Source organism: Budorcas taxicolor, chromosome 11 (assembly GCF_023091745.1).
Source record: "Budorcas taxicolor isolate Tak-1 chromosome 11, Takin1.1, whole genome shotgun sequence".
NCBI classification, from domain to species: Eukaryota; Metazoa; Chordata; class Mammalia; order Artiodactyla; family Bovidae; genus Budorcas; species Budorcas taxicolor.
In genome coordinates, this window is record NC_068920.1 from 28,881,889 (window position 1) to 28,897,965 (window position 16,077).

The window sequence follows — 16,077 nt, forward strand, 5'->3', positions numbered from 1 at the left end:
TGAATGAATGAAAGGGAGAGAGGAAAGCGAGAGTATGTAGGCCTGGTCTGCAGGTTTGGGAAAAGTTCTCATTAATGCCACTTCCTTTCCTGGCAACGCTGAGTATGTGTGGCAAAGACCTGAGACCCGGGTGCCTTGGTCTGAACCAGGGTGCGTTTATTTGGGACAAAGAATTGTAGAACACAAAAGAATTGGTTAACACTGCAATTGACAAGCTGCACCTGTGGGAAGCTTAGCCCGCAATTTCTGTAACTGCGACTTATATCCACAGCCCAATGCACGTAACAAATTTTGGATCAGCTTTCATCCTCATAACATCTACCAAGCCGCAAACCTAGCACACGAAAGACATCAAGTGAGCTCTGGGTGGACTAAATTGGCATTGCACACAGGGAGGATGTGGGAGCAGGGGGAAAAGTTGCTTTAGTATGAAAATGAGAGAACACAACCCCAAGATAATATTTTAGGGCACTCTCCCTTTAACTTGTTTGTGGCTGTAAAAGCAGCAACAATGGTAAAACGACTTCATAATGCGAATCAGACTAACTGCTGAGAGAATAAAACTCCCCTTTCACAATACTGTTCTGGGCAATCTCCTAGCAGTAGGGAGAATGAAGCAGTGCAGTGTCAAGTCATTCCCGCGCCAGCGCCTGCGGTTTTCAAACAAGTCCGCACTGGTCTCACTAACCCGAATTTTCCCCAGTAACCCTCAAAAAATCTAAGAGCTCGTTTCCGCCTTGTGGCCAATAATAAAATGGTTCCAGACACAGGGAATGGCAACCCACTCCAGTAATCTTGTCTGGAGAATCCCTGGCACAGAGGACCCTGGCAGGCTACAGTCCGTGGGGTCGCATAGTCGAACACGACTGAGCGCTCATTGGTTCGTCCAGACATGAGAGTCGCCCATCTTTACCCTTTCTTAATTGTCGTTTTCTTGAGTCTGTATTTACAAAACCCATTATGTAATTTCTAATAACTTGCAAGAGATAACAATTGGAGCTAGGCGTCTTAAAGGACAATTATAACACAGGTATACAATCTTCCTCCAAGAGGAAGGTTTCATAAGTAAGCATTTCTGGAAAGACATAAACAGGCTTTTCCTATAGTAATAAATGTGGCATCTAATCAAAAGTTTTTAAAAGGGAACTGCTGCACGCAACAATTTCTTATTTAAAGAATGATTTGTGCCGCCTGTGTCTACCGAAAGGGAAATGCTCCATGCAAATGAGGGATGCTATATATGCATTGTTACTGGCTAACAAGTAAAATGGACTCTACCAATCAAAAGGTAGAATCTGGATTACCGCTTTCATAAACGGTTCACATTTGGCTTTTTAAAAAATAAAATCAGTCACTGGCAGTAGTAAATTGTCTTCGTTTTGGTCCATAATCTATTTACTTAGTTTAGTCCATCGCCTGCTTCCATGGGGAAATTCCTCTGATCCCTTGTGGCTGTCCTGCCGTTGTCTACCCGGCATTGCACCAGGCTTAGTGTATTCTAGACTTTAGAAAATACTAGTTTCAGAAAGCTCCAAATGTAAAGTCAGAGTATAAGAAAAAAGTGCCTTATTACAGAAAATACTTCTGGAAAAGCTAGTGTGATTGTTCTTTTTTTTTTTTTTAACTGTTTTTGTGGTTACATCTTGTAGGTTTCAAAGAAGTTCCTCGGTCAGTTTAAGCTTTACAGAGGGATCTCTCTTTTTTTGTAAAATGGCTTTAGAAATTTCTAACCCGATATCGGGTTACGGACAAGGGAACGTACATCTCTCAATTCCCACACCACTCAGGGGACTAAGAAAACCTACATTACTACAATATCAATGAAGTGAATGTCTATTTTTCCGAAAAGATAACGACCAAAGCATTGCATTTACAGGAAAATCGTGTGTGGAAAAGAACAAAAGTTAAAAAAATTTGAAAAGAGCCGAAGATAGAAGGAAGCGGCCAATTAAACTGCACGCTTTTTGGAAAGTTTAAAGCTAGACTAATCAGAACCTGTAAGGTAATATTCAAACTTTTCTCCTGCCCAATCACTGCCCCTTAGGTACTATAAATACCAGGAAAACCGCTGGACGACTAATTTGAGCTAGTGTTAGGCATATCTGCTTCGTAATTACTTATCATGGCCCGTACAAAGCAAACTGCCCGTAAATCCACTGGCGGCAAGGCGCCACGCAAGCAGCTAGCCACCAAAGCGGCTCGCAAGAGTGCACCAGCCACCGGCGGCGTAAAAAAGCCTCACCGCTACCGTCCTGGCACGGTAGCCCTGCGCGAGATCCGCCGCTACCAAAAGTCCACAGAGCTTCTTATCCGTAAATTGCCTTTTCAACGCCTTGTGCGTGAGATTGCCCAGGACTTCAAGACCGACTTGCGCTTTCAGAGTTCGGCGGTGATGGCACTGCAGGAGGCATGTGAAGCCTACCTGGTGGGTCTTTTCGAGGACACCAATTTGTGCGCTATTCACGCCAAGCGCGTTACCATCATGCCCAAGGACATCCAGCTAGCCCGTCGGATCCGCGGGGAGAGAGCATAAATTCCACTGAGATTTCAAGCAAAGGCTCTTTTCAGAGCCACCCACGTTTTCAAGTAAAACGGCTGTAAGACGAACCAACTACAGTAACTGAACATACTGCTTTGGGATGGAAGAACATGCATCAGTAACACTAGGGTCATGGGTGCTTTTTTTTTTTTTTTTCAATATTTCCTGCATATGCGAACAAACTGACCCTTTGTGTTTGGTACTGTTATCTCATATCTTAATTAACAGCCAGGGTTTCGGAGGCACGCAGAGTGATTGACATTTGCAGAACGTTTTTATAATAGGGCCTTTTGAACGTCAGAATAGTATAACCATTTTTACATTTCTATCTCTGATCTTGACATTTTTACGATTATGAAAAATTACTGATAACAAATTTTCGCCTTTTATAGTATTTGTTCTACCTAGGATATTTGGAATATGTCTGCTCTAAGCCTGCTTCCTCTAAGTACTTTAGTTAAAACAGTGTAGCCCCCCAGCCAAGCAACCAAAGACTATTGGTCAAACTGAGCTCAGCCCGCCTAGTCAACCCGATCCGCCTCTCCCTTCCGGTCCTTCAGTTCCTTTGGCGCCAGTTCCCGGGGCTTGGAGGAGGGATTAAGGGCGGGGATTGATGGCGTCACGCTTCCGGCTTGCACGCTTTCCGTGCCCTCTGTGGGGGGAGGGGCGGAGGGAGTAGGTATATAAGACTCGGTTCTCGGCGTATTCGTCAGTTGCGGTTGGTTTACTTCTTGCAAAGCCATGTCTGGACGCGGCAAAGGCGGCAAAGGTCTGGGGAAAGGCGGCGCTAAGCGCCATCGCAAGGTTCTGCGCGATAATATCCAGGGTATCACCAAACCTGCTATCCGCCGCCTGGCTCGTCGTGGCGGTGTGAAGCGCATCTCCGGGCTCATCTACGAAGAGACCCGCGGGGTCCTGAAAGTGTTTCTGGAGAACGTGATCCGGGACGCGGTCACCTACACCGAGCACGCCAAGCGGAAGACTGTCACCGCTATGGACGTGGTCTACGCTCTCAAGCGCCAGGGCCGTACCCTCTACGGTTTTGGTGGTTAAGCTTTCCAATTAGCTCTCAGGAGTTCGACTTCAACCAAAGGCCCTTTTCAGGGCCACCCAACTACTCTTAAAAGAGCTGTAACTATTAGCCGAGAAACAGGCAAGTGCTACAGTTGAACACTAGCCCTGAACCAGAAGACATTGCGGGGTTTAGTACTCTGTATATATGTACGGAATCACTTGCTGTCATGCACTGGACAGCGGCGAAGATTTAATTATTAAAAGTGGAAAAGAACTAAGAAAAACTTTTGAACTAAGAAAAACTTATGTCGCTAAGCCTCACCCATCCATGAGTGTCAACCTGTCACAACTGGTGATCTGTGCTTTCCCGCGGCGACCTAAATAGGGGGTGGGAAAACGGGCGAGAAAAGGCAAAGCCCGGGTTTGGTAAATTTTTTTTACGGGTTATGAGACGGAGACATCAGCCTGTCATGTCCTGAGAACAGTACTGAAATTACCACCACTAATAGGGTGATTTGTCTCGATTAAAAAAATAATCTGAAATGGCGTGCAAAAGAAGCCTGATTCAGACCGCCGGGAAACCCAGGCATTTAGTTCAGAAGTTAAGAAGAAAACGCCCTTCCCTCTAGGTGTCAACACAGCGCTCAGCAGTAAACCATACTTTTTTGCCTCCCATCACAGAGAAATGGAAATTAGGGTAATTGAAATAGTCTCAAATAGACTATTGATGGTAGTACAACTAAGTAAATATACTAAAATTTATTGTTTATACACAAAAAAAGTGGATGAAATTTTATGGTATGTAGTTTATATCAGAAAAGCTTATATATATATAATCTCCAGGCAGGGTAACAGGAGATGAAGTTTGTAGGGTAGGCCTGTTGGTCCGTGAAGATGTTCTCTTGCTAAAGTTTGGCCTCCTTGGTCTATGCTTGGTCTGTAGTTGTAGTCACAGAAAGTTTTTAAGCAAGAAAATCTCTCCTACAATTATATGTTCCAGTAGCATATCAGCTGAAGGAACGTGAATTCACTCAAGGTTGGCTAGTAGGGAGAAGTATTCCCATCTAAAAGGTATTCACAAATGCCTCTATCACTGGGTTCTTTTTTGTATCATTTTTTTAGAGGGTTGGCTGATTTCAGCCTCAGTATGTTCTAGTGTTTCTCCTAGTCTTTTTCAGTCTGTTTCCCACCTGATAACTGTCCTTCAAGACTTGGAGGGGAATGATATAATTACCTAACCTGCCTTAATTTAAACTGACAGTGGGGAGGGTTCACAGCTGCCTTTTGGATGACTCAGTTCAGTTCAGTTCAGTCGCTCAGTCGTGTCCGACTCTTTGTGACCCCATGAATAGCAGCACGCCAGGCCTCCCTGTCCATCACCATCTCCCAGAGTTCACTCAGACTCACGTCCATCGAGTCTGTGATACCATCCAGCCATCTCATCCTCTGTCGTCCCCTTCTGCCCCCAATCCTTCCCAGCATCAGTCTTTTCCAATGAGTCAACTCTTCGCATGAGGTGGCCAAAGTTCAGCTTTAGCATCCTTCGTTCCAAAGAAATCCCAGGGCTGATCTCCTTCAGAATGGACTGGTTGGATCTCCTTGCAGTTCAAGGGACTCTCAAGAGTCTTCTCCAACACCACAGTTCAAAAGCATCAATTCTTTGGCGCTCAGCCTTCTTCACAGTCCAACTCTCACATCCATACATGACCACTGGAAAAACCATAGCCTTGACTAGACGGACCTTAGTTGGCAAAGTAATGTCTCTGCTTTTGAATATACTATCTAGGTTGGTCATAACTTTTCTTCCAAGGAGTAAGCGTCTTTTAATTTCATGGCGGCAGTCACCATCTGCAGTGATTTTGGAGCCCCCAAAAATAAAGTCTGACACTGTTTCTACTGTTTCCCCATCTATTTCCCATGAAGTGATGGGACCGGATGCCATGATCTTCATTTTCTGAATGTTGAGCTTTAAGCCAACTTTTTCCCTCTCCTCTTTCACTTTCATCAAGAGGCTTTTTAGCTCCTCTTCATTTTCTGCCATAAGGGTGGTGCCATAAGCATATCTGAGGAGCTAAAATGGGCCTGGTTGGGAGAGTAATATAATCCTGGTGCCCTTCAGGACATATGTGTTGATTTTGTGTAATGTGCCAGATATTGTTTAGGCATTGGGGTACACCAGCAAGCAAATTAGAATTTCCTGTCCTCCATTCAGATATGTAATAAAATATGTGGATACAGATTTCCTTCACTGAAGGGAAGTGTGGCTGCTCCATAGAACACCTTCTTTTATGTTTTTTTAGTTCATAAGACTTGTAGATTGTATTATACTCATTTTAGTCATATCCACTACCTGGGTAAAAAGGTATGAACCTTTCTCAGACCTAACACTCCTGAAGTCCTTGTTCAGAACAAAGATAATGCTGCCTGATATACCACTCCTGCATCATTCCTAAGAGCCAGAGAAAACCTGTCATGCTGATTGATTCAGGCAGTGACAAGTCAAAGAATTATAGATAGGAAATCAATCATGGCAGCACTATGGTGGGCCTGAGGTTGGGAGAGGGCCTGTGTCCTTGTGTAGAACATTCATGCCTGCTTTCACCGAACTCTGCCACGTGAAGACAGTAGGAAGACAGCAGACTATGAAGTAGGTCCTCATCACACACCCGATCTGCCTGAATCTGCCTAACACCTTGATGCTGGACTTCAGTCTCCAGAACTCTGAGAAATATTTGTTGTTAAAGCACACGGTCCACAGTATTTTCATTGTATCAGCCTGAACCAAGACACCATTTTATGGATATAGATATTTTATCTGGTCCATTTAGGTGACAATTTATATTGCTTCCACTCATTTACAAACAACGTGCTGCTATAAAACATTTAACTTCTTAGTACTGTCATCCAGTTTGACCATTTATATGTTGATGAGTCTCCAATTTTTTTCTCTAGTCCAGAAGTCTCACCTGAAATTAAGAATCTCACTCTCTCAACTGCCTAGTCAGTATCTACTCTAGGGGTCAGGAGACAGAATAACGAGGCAGCAGTGTTTCCTAGAGCAGTCATCAATACGCATGTCTCAAACAAAAAATCAAGGAGGCTGATTATTCAGTCAGTCGACTGGTTTATCAATTTGAAGACACACGTCAAAAAAATTTTTGTGACCATACTGTCATTTTTGAAAGTTTCATTTTAAAGTATAATTTACAGCAGAGTACAGCGAGAGACGAACTGGAATGAAGCTGAAAGTGCAAGAGGGCCACTTAAGAGTTACTTTACCACAAAGGAGGGAGGGTCTGCCTACAATCTCAAAGGCCCTGCTAGAGGCCTAAGGGTTCAGAACAGAATCGCTTAATATAGTAAATGGAAATTTACAAACTGCTTAGCCAGACGCCTCCAGCCTGACGATGAAAATCAGCAATGCCAAGGCACTTCAAAAACGAAGACCACTGGGTTTACGAGGGGTCACGGCACTCAGCTTGATGGATGGCTCTAGAAGTACCGGAGGCGGAGGTTTGGGGCGCGACCCGGAGGACAAGGAGGTGGTGGGGCTGCAGAGATCAGAGCGCAGATCCTGGCGTCGCTCACTGCAAACACTAAGAAGTAACACCCAGGCTCTTTCCGGCAATGTATTTAATTCATCTGGCTTGTCAGCTACCAGCAGCACCCCGGCAGTTTCCGGCAATTTGCACAAACATTTATTAAATACTTTGGGCTTCCCAGGTGGCGCAGTGGGAAAGAAGCCGCCTGCCAATGCCGGAGACGCAAAAGACGCGGGTTCGATCCCTGAGTCGAGAAGATCCCCTGGAGTAGGAAATGGCAACCCACTCCAGTTTTCTTGCCTGGAAAATTCAAAGACAGAGGAGCCTGGCGAGCTCTGAGTCGGCCGCGACTTAACACACACACGTACACCCAGTTTTGCCTCTTCGACGAAAATTTTGGCCTGTAGTTGATAGTCCTTTTACAGACGATTTGGGGGTAGACAGGATCCCTCCCACGAGAGCGGGTGACGCTGGGCCTTGAAGTTCTCAAACAGGGCACCGGGACTTCCGCCGCATACTAAGCCAAACAATTTTACTGCCCTCTTGACCTAAGGCACCGCTACTCTTCGCATATGAACAAGGATTGGATGAACTTAAGTGTTATGGTAGAGAACCGCACAGAAAAACTACTTTAGCATTGGAGAATACATTTCTAATCCAAATAGACACTGAGCACAGCCCTTTCCGAGAGGGAGTGGGCGGCCCTGAAAAGGGCCTTTAAAATAAAAGTACTGGATGAAGCTTTAGCCGCCGAAACCATAGAGGGTGCGGCCCTGGCGTTTGAGCGCGTAGACCACGTCCATGGCGGTGACAGTCTTGCGTTTGGCGTGCTCGGTGTAGGTGACCGCGTCCCGGATTACATTTTCCAGAAATACCTTCAGCACCCCACGGGTCTCCTCGTAGATGAGCCCGGAGATGCGCTTCACACCACCACGACGAGCCAGGCGACGGATGGCGGGCTTGGTGATACCCTGGATATTGTCGCGCAAAACCTTGCGGTGGCGCTTAGCGCCTCCTTTCCCAAGGCCCTTGCCGCCTTTACCACGTCCAGACATGCTACCTGAACTGTTGCAAGCGTGTGCGACACAGCAGTGGTATTACCGCTTGGTTGAGAGTAATTATAATCTGTAGTCGGACCTCATTGAGAACTGAACGCGCGGGCGGGAAAAGACGCTCTGAAACCACTCCCTTGGCTCCGCCCCTCTCTGGATCCAGTGACTGTGAAAGGGAGAGAACCTAGTATAATGCATATGTTAAATTTTACTCTGGATTGTTTTGCTCCCTTTGGTCTTTGAATCTGAGTCTATTTATATTTTCGACTGAGAACTTTAGTAAGGGCTTATTATTATTATTTGGCAAGTACTGTACTTTCTCATTCACGAGAAGGTGACTGTTAGTTGTGAATGGTAGCAGAATATGACTCTCACCCTTCATATGCTACTTTTGAGCTGGGTTTCTTTCTTTTTTTTTTTATACCAGACATAGAGTAGAATTTACTTTTTGTGTGTGTGAGAATTTATTCTTTTGTGAGGGACACTTACATTTATAAAGGGAATTTCATTGAATGTCTTTCTCTCTGTACCAGGAAGATAGGATAACTGGATCACCAGAGAATCTCATCAATGAGAAGACCCTGGACTTAATTCTGTGTAATAACCTTACTCTTCTTTGCTTTCCTGGTAACCTCTCATAACTAGCTCCCTCCTACTTCTTTTTAGTTGAAGATATTTAAAGTGGGATCTTGGACAAACTTGCAGAATTTTACTCAGTTTTTCTAGGTATCTCTTATGCATATGTGAGGTTTAAATGTTGTTAAATTGTTTTTCTCATGTTAACCTACCCTTTCAGCCAAGAATTTAGAAGGGTAGAAGGAAAGTTACTGTCCCTCTCCTATAAGTATGTTGATTATTTTGAGCTGTAGCAGAAAAACAGCAAATGCATAGAGGATTTCTCTGAACTCCCATTATCTACCTAAAGACAGACAAAAAGAACTCAATAAATCCTTCCCCAAAGAGTTTCACTAACTAGGGAAGAGTGACACTTATTAGAGAAAAGGACACTTTTACCACGCCCACACAAACCTTGTCACAAACTATTGTCCATGAAAACGATCAATCTGAGAAAGAAACTAGGACTTCATTAGAGCCAACCTGAGGAATATCACCTGGGAGACAGTCTTTCAGAAAGCTCTGAGGACTGTTCTGCTTGTTAGCGTTCAAAACATAGTATATTCTTAAGACAAAGAGTTATATCTTAAAGTTACTATTGACAGACTACATAGTCCAGACCCGAATGTATAAGGTGAGTAGTGGGGCATTGCCGTCCCTTCCAGGATTGAGAAAGGAGTGTTATCTTCTAAGAAGGTACCTTGCTGGCACCAGGAGAAAATTGCTCTTTTCAGTCAAGCAGGTATTCATATGTCTTGTAAGGAGATTTGTTCAGTGTACTGCTATAATGTGCACAACGTACACTAAAGAGGGGTGTGGCCCCAATGAACAGAGATAATTTTATGTCTATCAATTTTATTATCCTGCTTTAAACATAATTTATTTTATCACTATTGTTTCTCCCCATCTATTCTCTTAAGGATCCATTCATCTTTCCTAAAAATCATTTACTCACCCCTATTAGGCTTACACACCACCTCTCACTCATTTTTCCTATTAAGATGGTATTTAAGTTGGAATTCTAAGCTATCTTTAGGAGTTACTCATTTTTCCCCAGATAACTCCCATGTATACATAAGGGCTACATGTTACTTCTGCTTGTTTTTCTCTTGTTAATCTTTTATTTCAGGGGTTCTCAGGTAAGAACTCAGAAGGGTAGAGGGAAAATTATTTAACTTTCCCTACAGGTTATGAGCTGTGTGACCATATAACCTTACCTTTGTTTTCTATATCTGTAAAACTGGGTAATGATAGTAATGATGGAACTCTAATAAGAATTTAATTTAGCCATTGTAAACAAAGTGTTAGAGATAGGCTGAGAGAAGTTGTGTATGTGATTGTTTTCAATTGGTATTACTTCTTAAAGAACCTATCTAGACTTGGCCAGCTGATGGAAAGAACTGACTCATTGGAAAAGACCATGATGCTGGGAAAGATTGAAGGCAGGAGGAGAAGGGGACAACAGAGGGTTAGATGGTTGGATGGCATCACTGACGCAATGGACATGAGTTTGAGTAGGGTCCGGGAACTGGTGATGGACAGGGAAGCCTGGTGTGCTCCAGTCCATGGGGTTGCAAAGAGTCAGACACAACTGAGCCACTGAGCTGAACTGAGACTTGAAATATTGCCCTGAAGTCTCATTTTTCCTTCCAACACAGTATCAGCCACAACCATATGTATTTATTAGTGAGGACTTTTTTTTTAAAAAAGCACAAAAGCTCCAGGAATTGGTTATGGACAGGGAAGCAGGCCTGCTGCAGTCCATGGGGTTGCAAAAAGTCAGACACGACTGAGTGAACTGAACTGACTGATGGCATCTAACAAAATACAAGACATCAGCTCATTCTGTTTTGGCATATGTGACATGTTAAATATGATGGTCCAAATATGTTCATTTGTGCCCTCTCCTAAGGTACATGGACAGTCTTAGGCTTCTAGCTTTCCTGCAGCCAAGCCTGGGGTGCCTTTCAAATCTCCATACCAGCTTCCCACTGTTGTGTTAAATCTCCTGAAAACACTCATTAAGCAGTGACTCACATCTACTAGGACAACTGAAAAGGCTACCACTAAATTTGAAGTCTGAAAAATTCACCCTGACCTTGACTTACTCTTCCTCTTCTTTGATAGTCTTTATAACAAACCCAAATTTTAGACTCCAACAGCATTAGCTTAAACTTCAGCTTATGGTGTAACATCACTCTGTGCACCTGGGAAAGAAAAACTCTTTTTGACTGAAGACCTTGCAACAGTCATTCAAAAGATACAATCTATACATTAAATATCCCCATTTGTCTCCAGCCCCACCTTAGTCACTCCCCTAATATAAAAGATGCTTAAAGCAATGATATTAAAATGCTGGCACCACCACACACCCCCGTCCAAAGTGTTCAGTAAATTTTCTTCCACATATTTGATTTTCTTCTTTAATTTTTAAATGTCTGCTGAATTTTAACTTCTAAAATGAGCAGAATCTGTGCAAGTAATGCCAAATGAAAAAGTAGTAAACCTAGCATTTGAACTCAGGTAAACTAGCATTGAAATGCTGCCGACTTGCAGAGTATACCCTAAAAAGATTAACAAGGTTATGAATTCTAAAATGGCACTAACCTTTTTTTCCTAGATACTGCAGTTGTTTTCTTGAGGGGCTCAAGTAAATTAAAGACTTAAAGCCAAATTCGTGTTCCTTGGCTGGGGAGGAGAAAGAACAGCCATTGTCCACTCTCTATCAGATACTAAGACAGTAATGGACACATTTAAAATCCTTAGGTCAAGTGGTTAAAATCCTGAACAACTACAGCAAGTAATTGCTAGAAGACACAAAAGCAATGGGGCAGGAAAAAGTGCAATTACGTGGAATACTTACAAGTAGGTTTGTTACAGCAGCGTTACAGTAGATATTTGGCTCACGGCAAGAGAAAGCAACGTGCACCTGGAGTATCAGAAAAGACTTTATTTTACACTGACCTGGGGCTTCCCTGGTGGCTCAGATGGTAAAGAATCTGCCTGCAGTACAGGAGGCCCAGGTTCAACCCCTAGGTCGGGAAGATCTACCTTTGAAGGAAATGGCAACCCACTCCAGTATTCTTGCCTAGAAAATTCTGTGGACTGAGGAGCCTGGTGGGCTACAGTCCATGGGGTCGCAAAGAGTCGGACAAGACTGAGCAATTAACAGGCAGACAAGGCCCAGCGGAGTCACCTCCAAAGGCTGAGCATCCGACTCAGGGTTTGCTTGTCTTCTATACACACAAGCTATGGGGCAGGACAGAACTTCCATGAAACTGAGGTGTTTCTTAAGGGGTGCCAATCAAGGATGAGAATGCATAAGGTGTCTTGTGTTCTCAGGCAGGTCTGCAGTTTATCTTCTTTTGGTGCCATCTCTGGCGGTTGATTGATGCAATAAACAGGCCCAGTTACAAAAGCATTAAAATGCTAAACAGAGTGTTACATGGAAGATTTGCTGAATTTTCCTTCTCATTCCCTCCTGTTGATCCTCAAGCTGCTTTAGCCGACTTAGGGATCATCTGCCTTAACTACTCAACAGGGAACCTTAAGGGAACAGGGGTGAACAGGGGTGAACCGCTCTGGCTACTTCCTGTTGGAACAGGGATGTAGACTCTCCTCAAAGTTCTCCGCTGGAATCCTCTACTGTTGTATAGTGGTAAGTCCTCATCATCATTTGGAGCTTTATGGTTTCTAAGTGAGAAGAAATAAAATGGGTTATTACATTGAGAATACAAGGACATAGCAAGAGGGCTAAAAGGAGCATCAGAACTGGGACCCATTAAGAGGCATATCTAAGTCCAGAGTGAACTGAAGGTTGAGGACAGCAAGTTGGATAACCAACTTCCTTTCCCTACCTGAGCCTTTAGGTCATCAATCAACTTAATATTTCTTTTGAGGACCCACAGGCTTTCTTCCTTAGCTGAGGTATTTACATAAAAGCCACAGGACTCGTTGAGCATGGGGCACAATCCCCCTTGTTGTGCTGTAATCATATCTAGTAGCCAGCAGTTTTGTAGTACTACCTGAGCTAAGGAATCTAGGCTTTTTTGTTCTTCTATCGCTGCCACTGTAGACTTCCAAGATTCTTGTATTAGCATGGCTAGCTGGAGTGCTGATCTTTCTAGCAGGGGTATTCCTGCAAACCAGAAAAATCCTCGAAATACAAGGTCCAACACCAGGTCTTTCCAGGATGGGGTTATCATGGGCACACCCTTCCCAGTCATTCTGTTTTACCCTGGGCTGAGGGTTTGCAGGTGATAATGCTTGCTCTAGAAAGGATCCTAGGTTCATAATGTTTCCAGAGACTGCCATTTCTTGCGAATTTTAGAACTGTAAACTTGGGATGGCAAATACCTTTCCATCGGCAGGGAAGGATTCCCCACAACCAGTTTCCACAAAGCAAATTAAACCCAGTTCCTACTAGCAAGACACCGGTAGTGGGCCCTTGGATCCAGGCCTTAGTATAGGTAATTTGTATAAACAGGTCTCGGGATTTTATGAATGGGTCCCAACTGTCATATGCACTATGGCCCTTTGGTCTGTTGCTGGAGAAAAATTCATCTGCACAGAGTGCATTATATTTGGTCTCAGAGCTATCATGGGTATGGGATGGGCTTTGACACGCTATGTTTTGAAATATCAATTGAATCAGTGAAGGGGGCCCTCGACTAAGGTCCTGTTGGTAATAGTAAGGATCCTGGGTCTTGGCCAATAGCAATACATTCTCCTGATCCTGGTACAGAACTGTTAACAAGTACAAAAGTCTCATTGTACCATTTAGTTGCATTTTTGGCTAAGCCTCCCTATGTAAAATTATGTCCCCTAAAGTCAGGTGTATAATAAATATACCTCGTAATCTTCATCACCAAAGGGTTCCCATTGTAAATCTGTTTGGTCGAAGGATAAGGTGTTATTTTTATTGGGTTCAGAAAACCTACTTCTTCAACTTCTTTTAAGTATTTGTTTTGAAAACATAGAGATAAGTTCCCCTTCAGTACAGCCCCGTGGGTGGAAAGCTCTCCTAGTCTCTCCTTGTTTCCAATGAGGGCGAGGCTCACCTCCTACCCTCGTCCTCTTGTTACACAAAATGGAGGGGAAATCTGCTTAGGGAAGGAGACAGATTAATGATGTCTTCCATGGAGGCTGGATATGCCAGGAGGGCAACTGTCGGCTGTTTGTATTGTATGTCCTCTAGTAAACAAGCCCGACATTAGGTGCAATTTGCTAAGAGCTCCATCTGGGTCACCACTGGGACCCAAGGGTAAAGAGTTTTCCATCACTCTGGTGAGTTGCAAAAATTCGTATTAGGATTTACCACTTATTTAGGGTCTATATGCAGTCGATGTTGATGAAGCAGCTTACCAAAAAGAGAAAGAAAACTGCCAGTAAAAGCCCTTTATCCCAATGCCAATTGACTGGAACCACTGCCGTTAACCCTATGGTGAAAATGAAAGCTAAGAGCGCACAGCCAGAGAGGAGCAGAGGGTGACTGTGCCGGAGCATCACAGTGAAAGAACTAATATAGGGGATAGGAACAGCATAATTATCTTTTCCAGCGAGTGACTCTTCCAATCCTTGGGTGGATTAGCAGGACTCAAAAGAACAGTGCTTGTCCTTTCTCCTCCTGAGGGTGACAAGCAGTGGGTTGTTTTATCGGGGGTCACCTCCCAACATGGTTGCTCTTTGGTAGCTGTGCTGCCTTCACCCTGGAGTGATGGAGCAGCCTGTCCAAATGGACCTGGATTCCTAGACGAGCCTCTTGAGGAATCGGGTACTGTTGCAGTTTTACAGGCTGGATTCCTGGTTTCAGATCAATCAGGATGGGGGCATGATGTCTTCCCAGACCCGGAGGATTCTTTTTGGCCCAGACCAGTGGGTACTCAGTCTCTAATTCAGGAGGAATGGTCTGCTCCTTTGAAAGCAAAGAGTACAGGCACCATTCCTCTTCCTTCTTTTCAGTGAGAGCCCAAGAGGAGAGTCACTCTGGTAACTTTAGCTGGGCTGACCTGTGGCAGAAATGGAAACTTGGGCTCCCATTTATGCAAGGACATCCCTTCCCATCAAAGGAACGGAGCAGTCTGGCAGGTAGAGGAATTCATGGATCATCTCATGGCCCCCTAATCAGCATCTCTGAGGACCACAGAAGGGCCTGCAGGTCTGAGTGCCTGTAGCCCTGATGATAGTGACTTCTCTTCCTGAGAAGGGGGCTATCTGCTCAACGAATGACCAGTGAATGCTCAGCACCTGTGTCTACCATAAAGTCCACTGGATGGCCCACTAGTTGAACTCTGACCATGGACTCTCAGGGGCCCAATTGAAGAGAGCCTGGTTCCCTCTAATGGGATTCTGCTCCTGCTAGGGTGATCAGATTAGTGCTGGGTGGCTCAGGTTGGTATCAGCTCGGTGGGGCTGCCGCTTTGGTTCTCTTTTTAGGGCAGTCAGGATATTCATTCTTCCAGTGTCCTTTTTCTTTACAATAGGCCCACTGATCACAGCTGAGAGGGCTTCTCCTCTTCAGATCTGGGCCCCTTGCTCTATGAGGTGGTCCTGTCAGGGGTGCGAGCTTTGACAGAGCAGCTGCCAGGAATGCAGCTTTCCATTCCATCCTCTTTTCTGCTTCATGACAGCCTGCTTGGTCGTGGTTAACAAAGACTTTATTGGCGATCTCCAGCGATTTTGTGGCGTTTTTGTCCATGAACCCTTCAAAGCTTTGTAATTTTCTCCAGATGTCTAACTGGGCCTGTCCCATGAAAGTGGGGTTTACCATCCATTGGTTTTCTGGGGCCTCAGCATCGAAAGGGATGAAAATCCAGAAGGCCTCACATAGTCTCTCATAGAAGTCTGCTGGGCTTTCATCTGGCTTTTGTATTACCTCTGTGGCTTAAGCCATGTTGGTGGGCTTTTTAGCCCCTGCTTTTACTTCCTGTAAGATGGCCAGTTGATACCTCTCCAGTCTATTTCTTTCTCCTTCAGTGTCCCAGCAGAGCTTGTCTTCCGGGAAGGTTTCTTCGTCCACTTGGCCCCCTGGGACATTGGCCTGGAACCATTTTCTAGCCTCTGTTATGATATGTCGGCGCTCCTCCGTATTGAACAAGGTGAGGAGCAGCTGCCGGCAGTCTACCCAAGTGGGGTGGTGGGTCTGTAAAATGGACTCTAGGAGATTGATCAGCACTTGAGGCTTTTCAGAGTATGAGGGGGTGAAAAGCTTCCAGTTAAGAAGATCAGTCATGCAGAAAGGCTGGTAGTAGAAGACAGGTCCCCCCTCTTTGAGGGTTCCATCAGCAGCAAGGTGCTGTGGTGCCCAAGTCTCTCC

At 44.5% G+C, this 16,077-nt stretch overlaps 3 protein-coding genes across 3 annotated transcripts in view; 2 read left to right on the forward strand and 1 right to left on the reverse strand.

The window, feature by feature from the left end:
• Positions 1 to 2,119: 2,119 nt before the first annotated feature.
• Positions 2,120 to 2,533, forward strand: LOC128055214 (histone H3.1). Its single transcript, XM_052647628.1, has one exon. The coding sequence runs from the start codon at positions 2,123 to 2,125 to the stop codon at positions 2,531 to 2,533; it is 411 nt and encodes a 136-aa protein (XP_052503588.1). The 5' UTR covers positions 2,120 to 2,122.
• A 747-nt stretch (positions 2,534 to 3,280) lies between these two features.
• LOC128055176 (uncharacterized) overlaps positions 3,281 to 16,077 on the forward strand; it is a 61,678-nt gene continuing 48,881 nt past the window's right edge. The window contains exons 1-2 of the mRNA XM_052647589.1: positions 3,281 to 3,566; positions 8,323 to 8,347. Of these exons, the coding sequence (XP_052503549.1) occupies positions 3,281 to 3,566; positions 8,323 to 8,347 (311 nt within the window). The remainder of the gene's footprint in view (positions 3,567 to 8,322; positions 8,348 to 16,077) is intronic.
• On the reverse strand, positions 6,814 to 8,159 carry LOC128055216 (histone H4). The gene has a single exon (XM_052647630.1). The coding sequence runs from the start codon at positions 8,148 to 8,150 to the stop codon at positions 7,839 to 7,841; it is 312 nt and encodes a 103-aa protein (XP_052503590.1). The 5' UTR covers positions 8,151 to 8,159; the 3' UTR covers positions 6,814 to 7,838.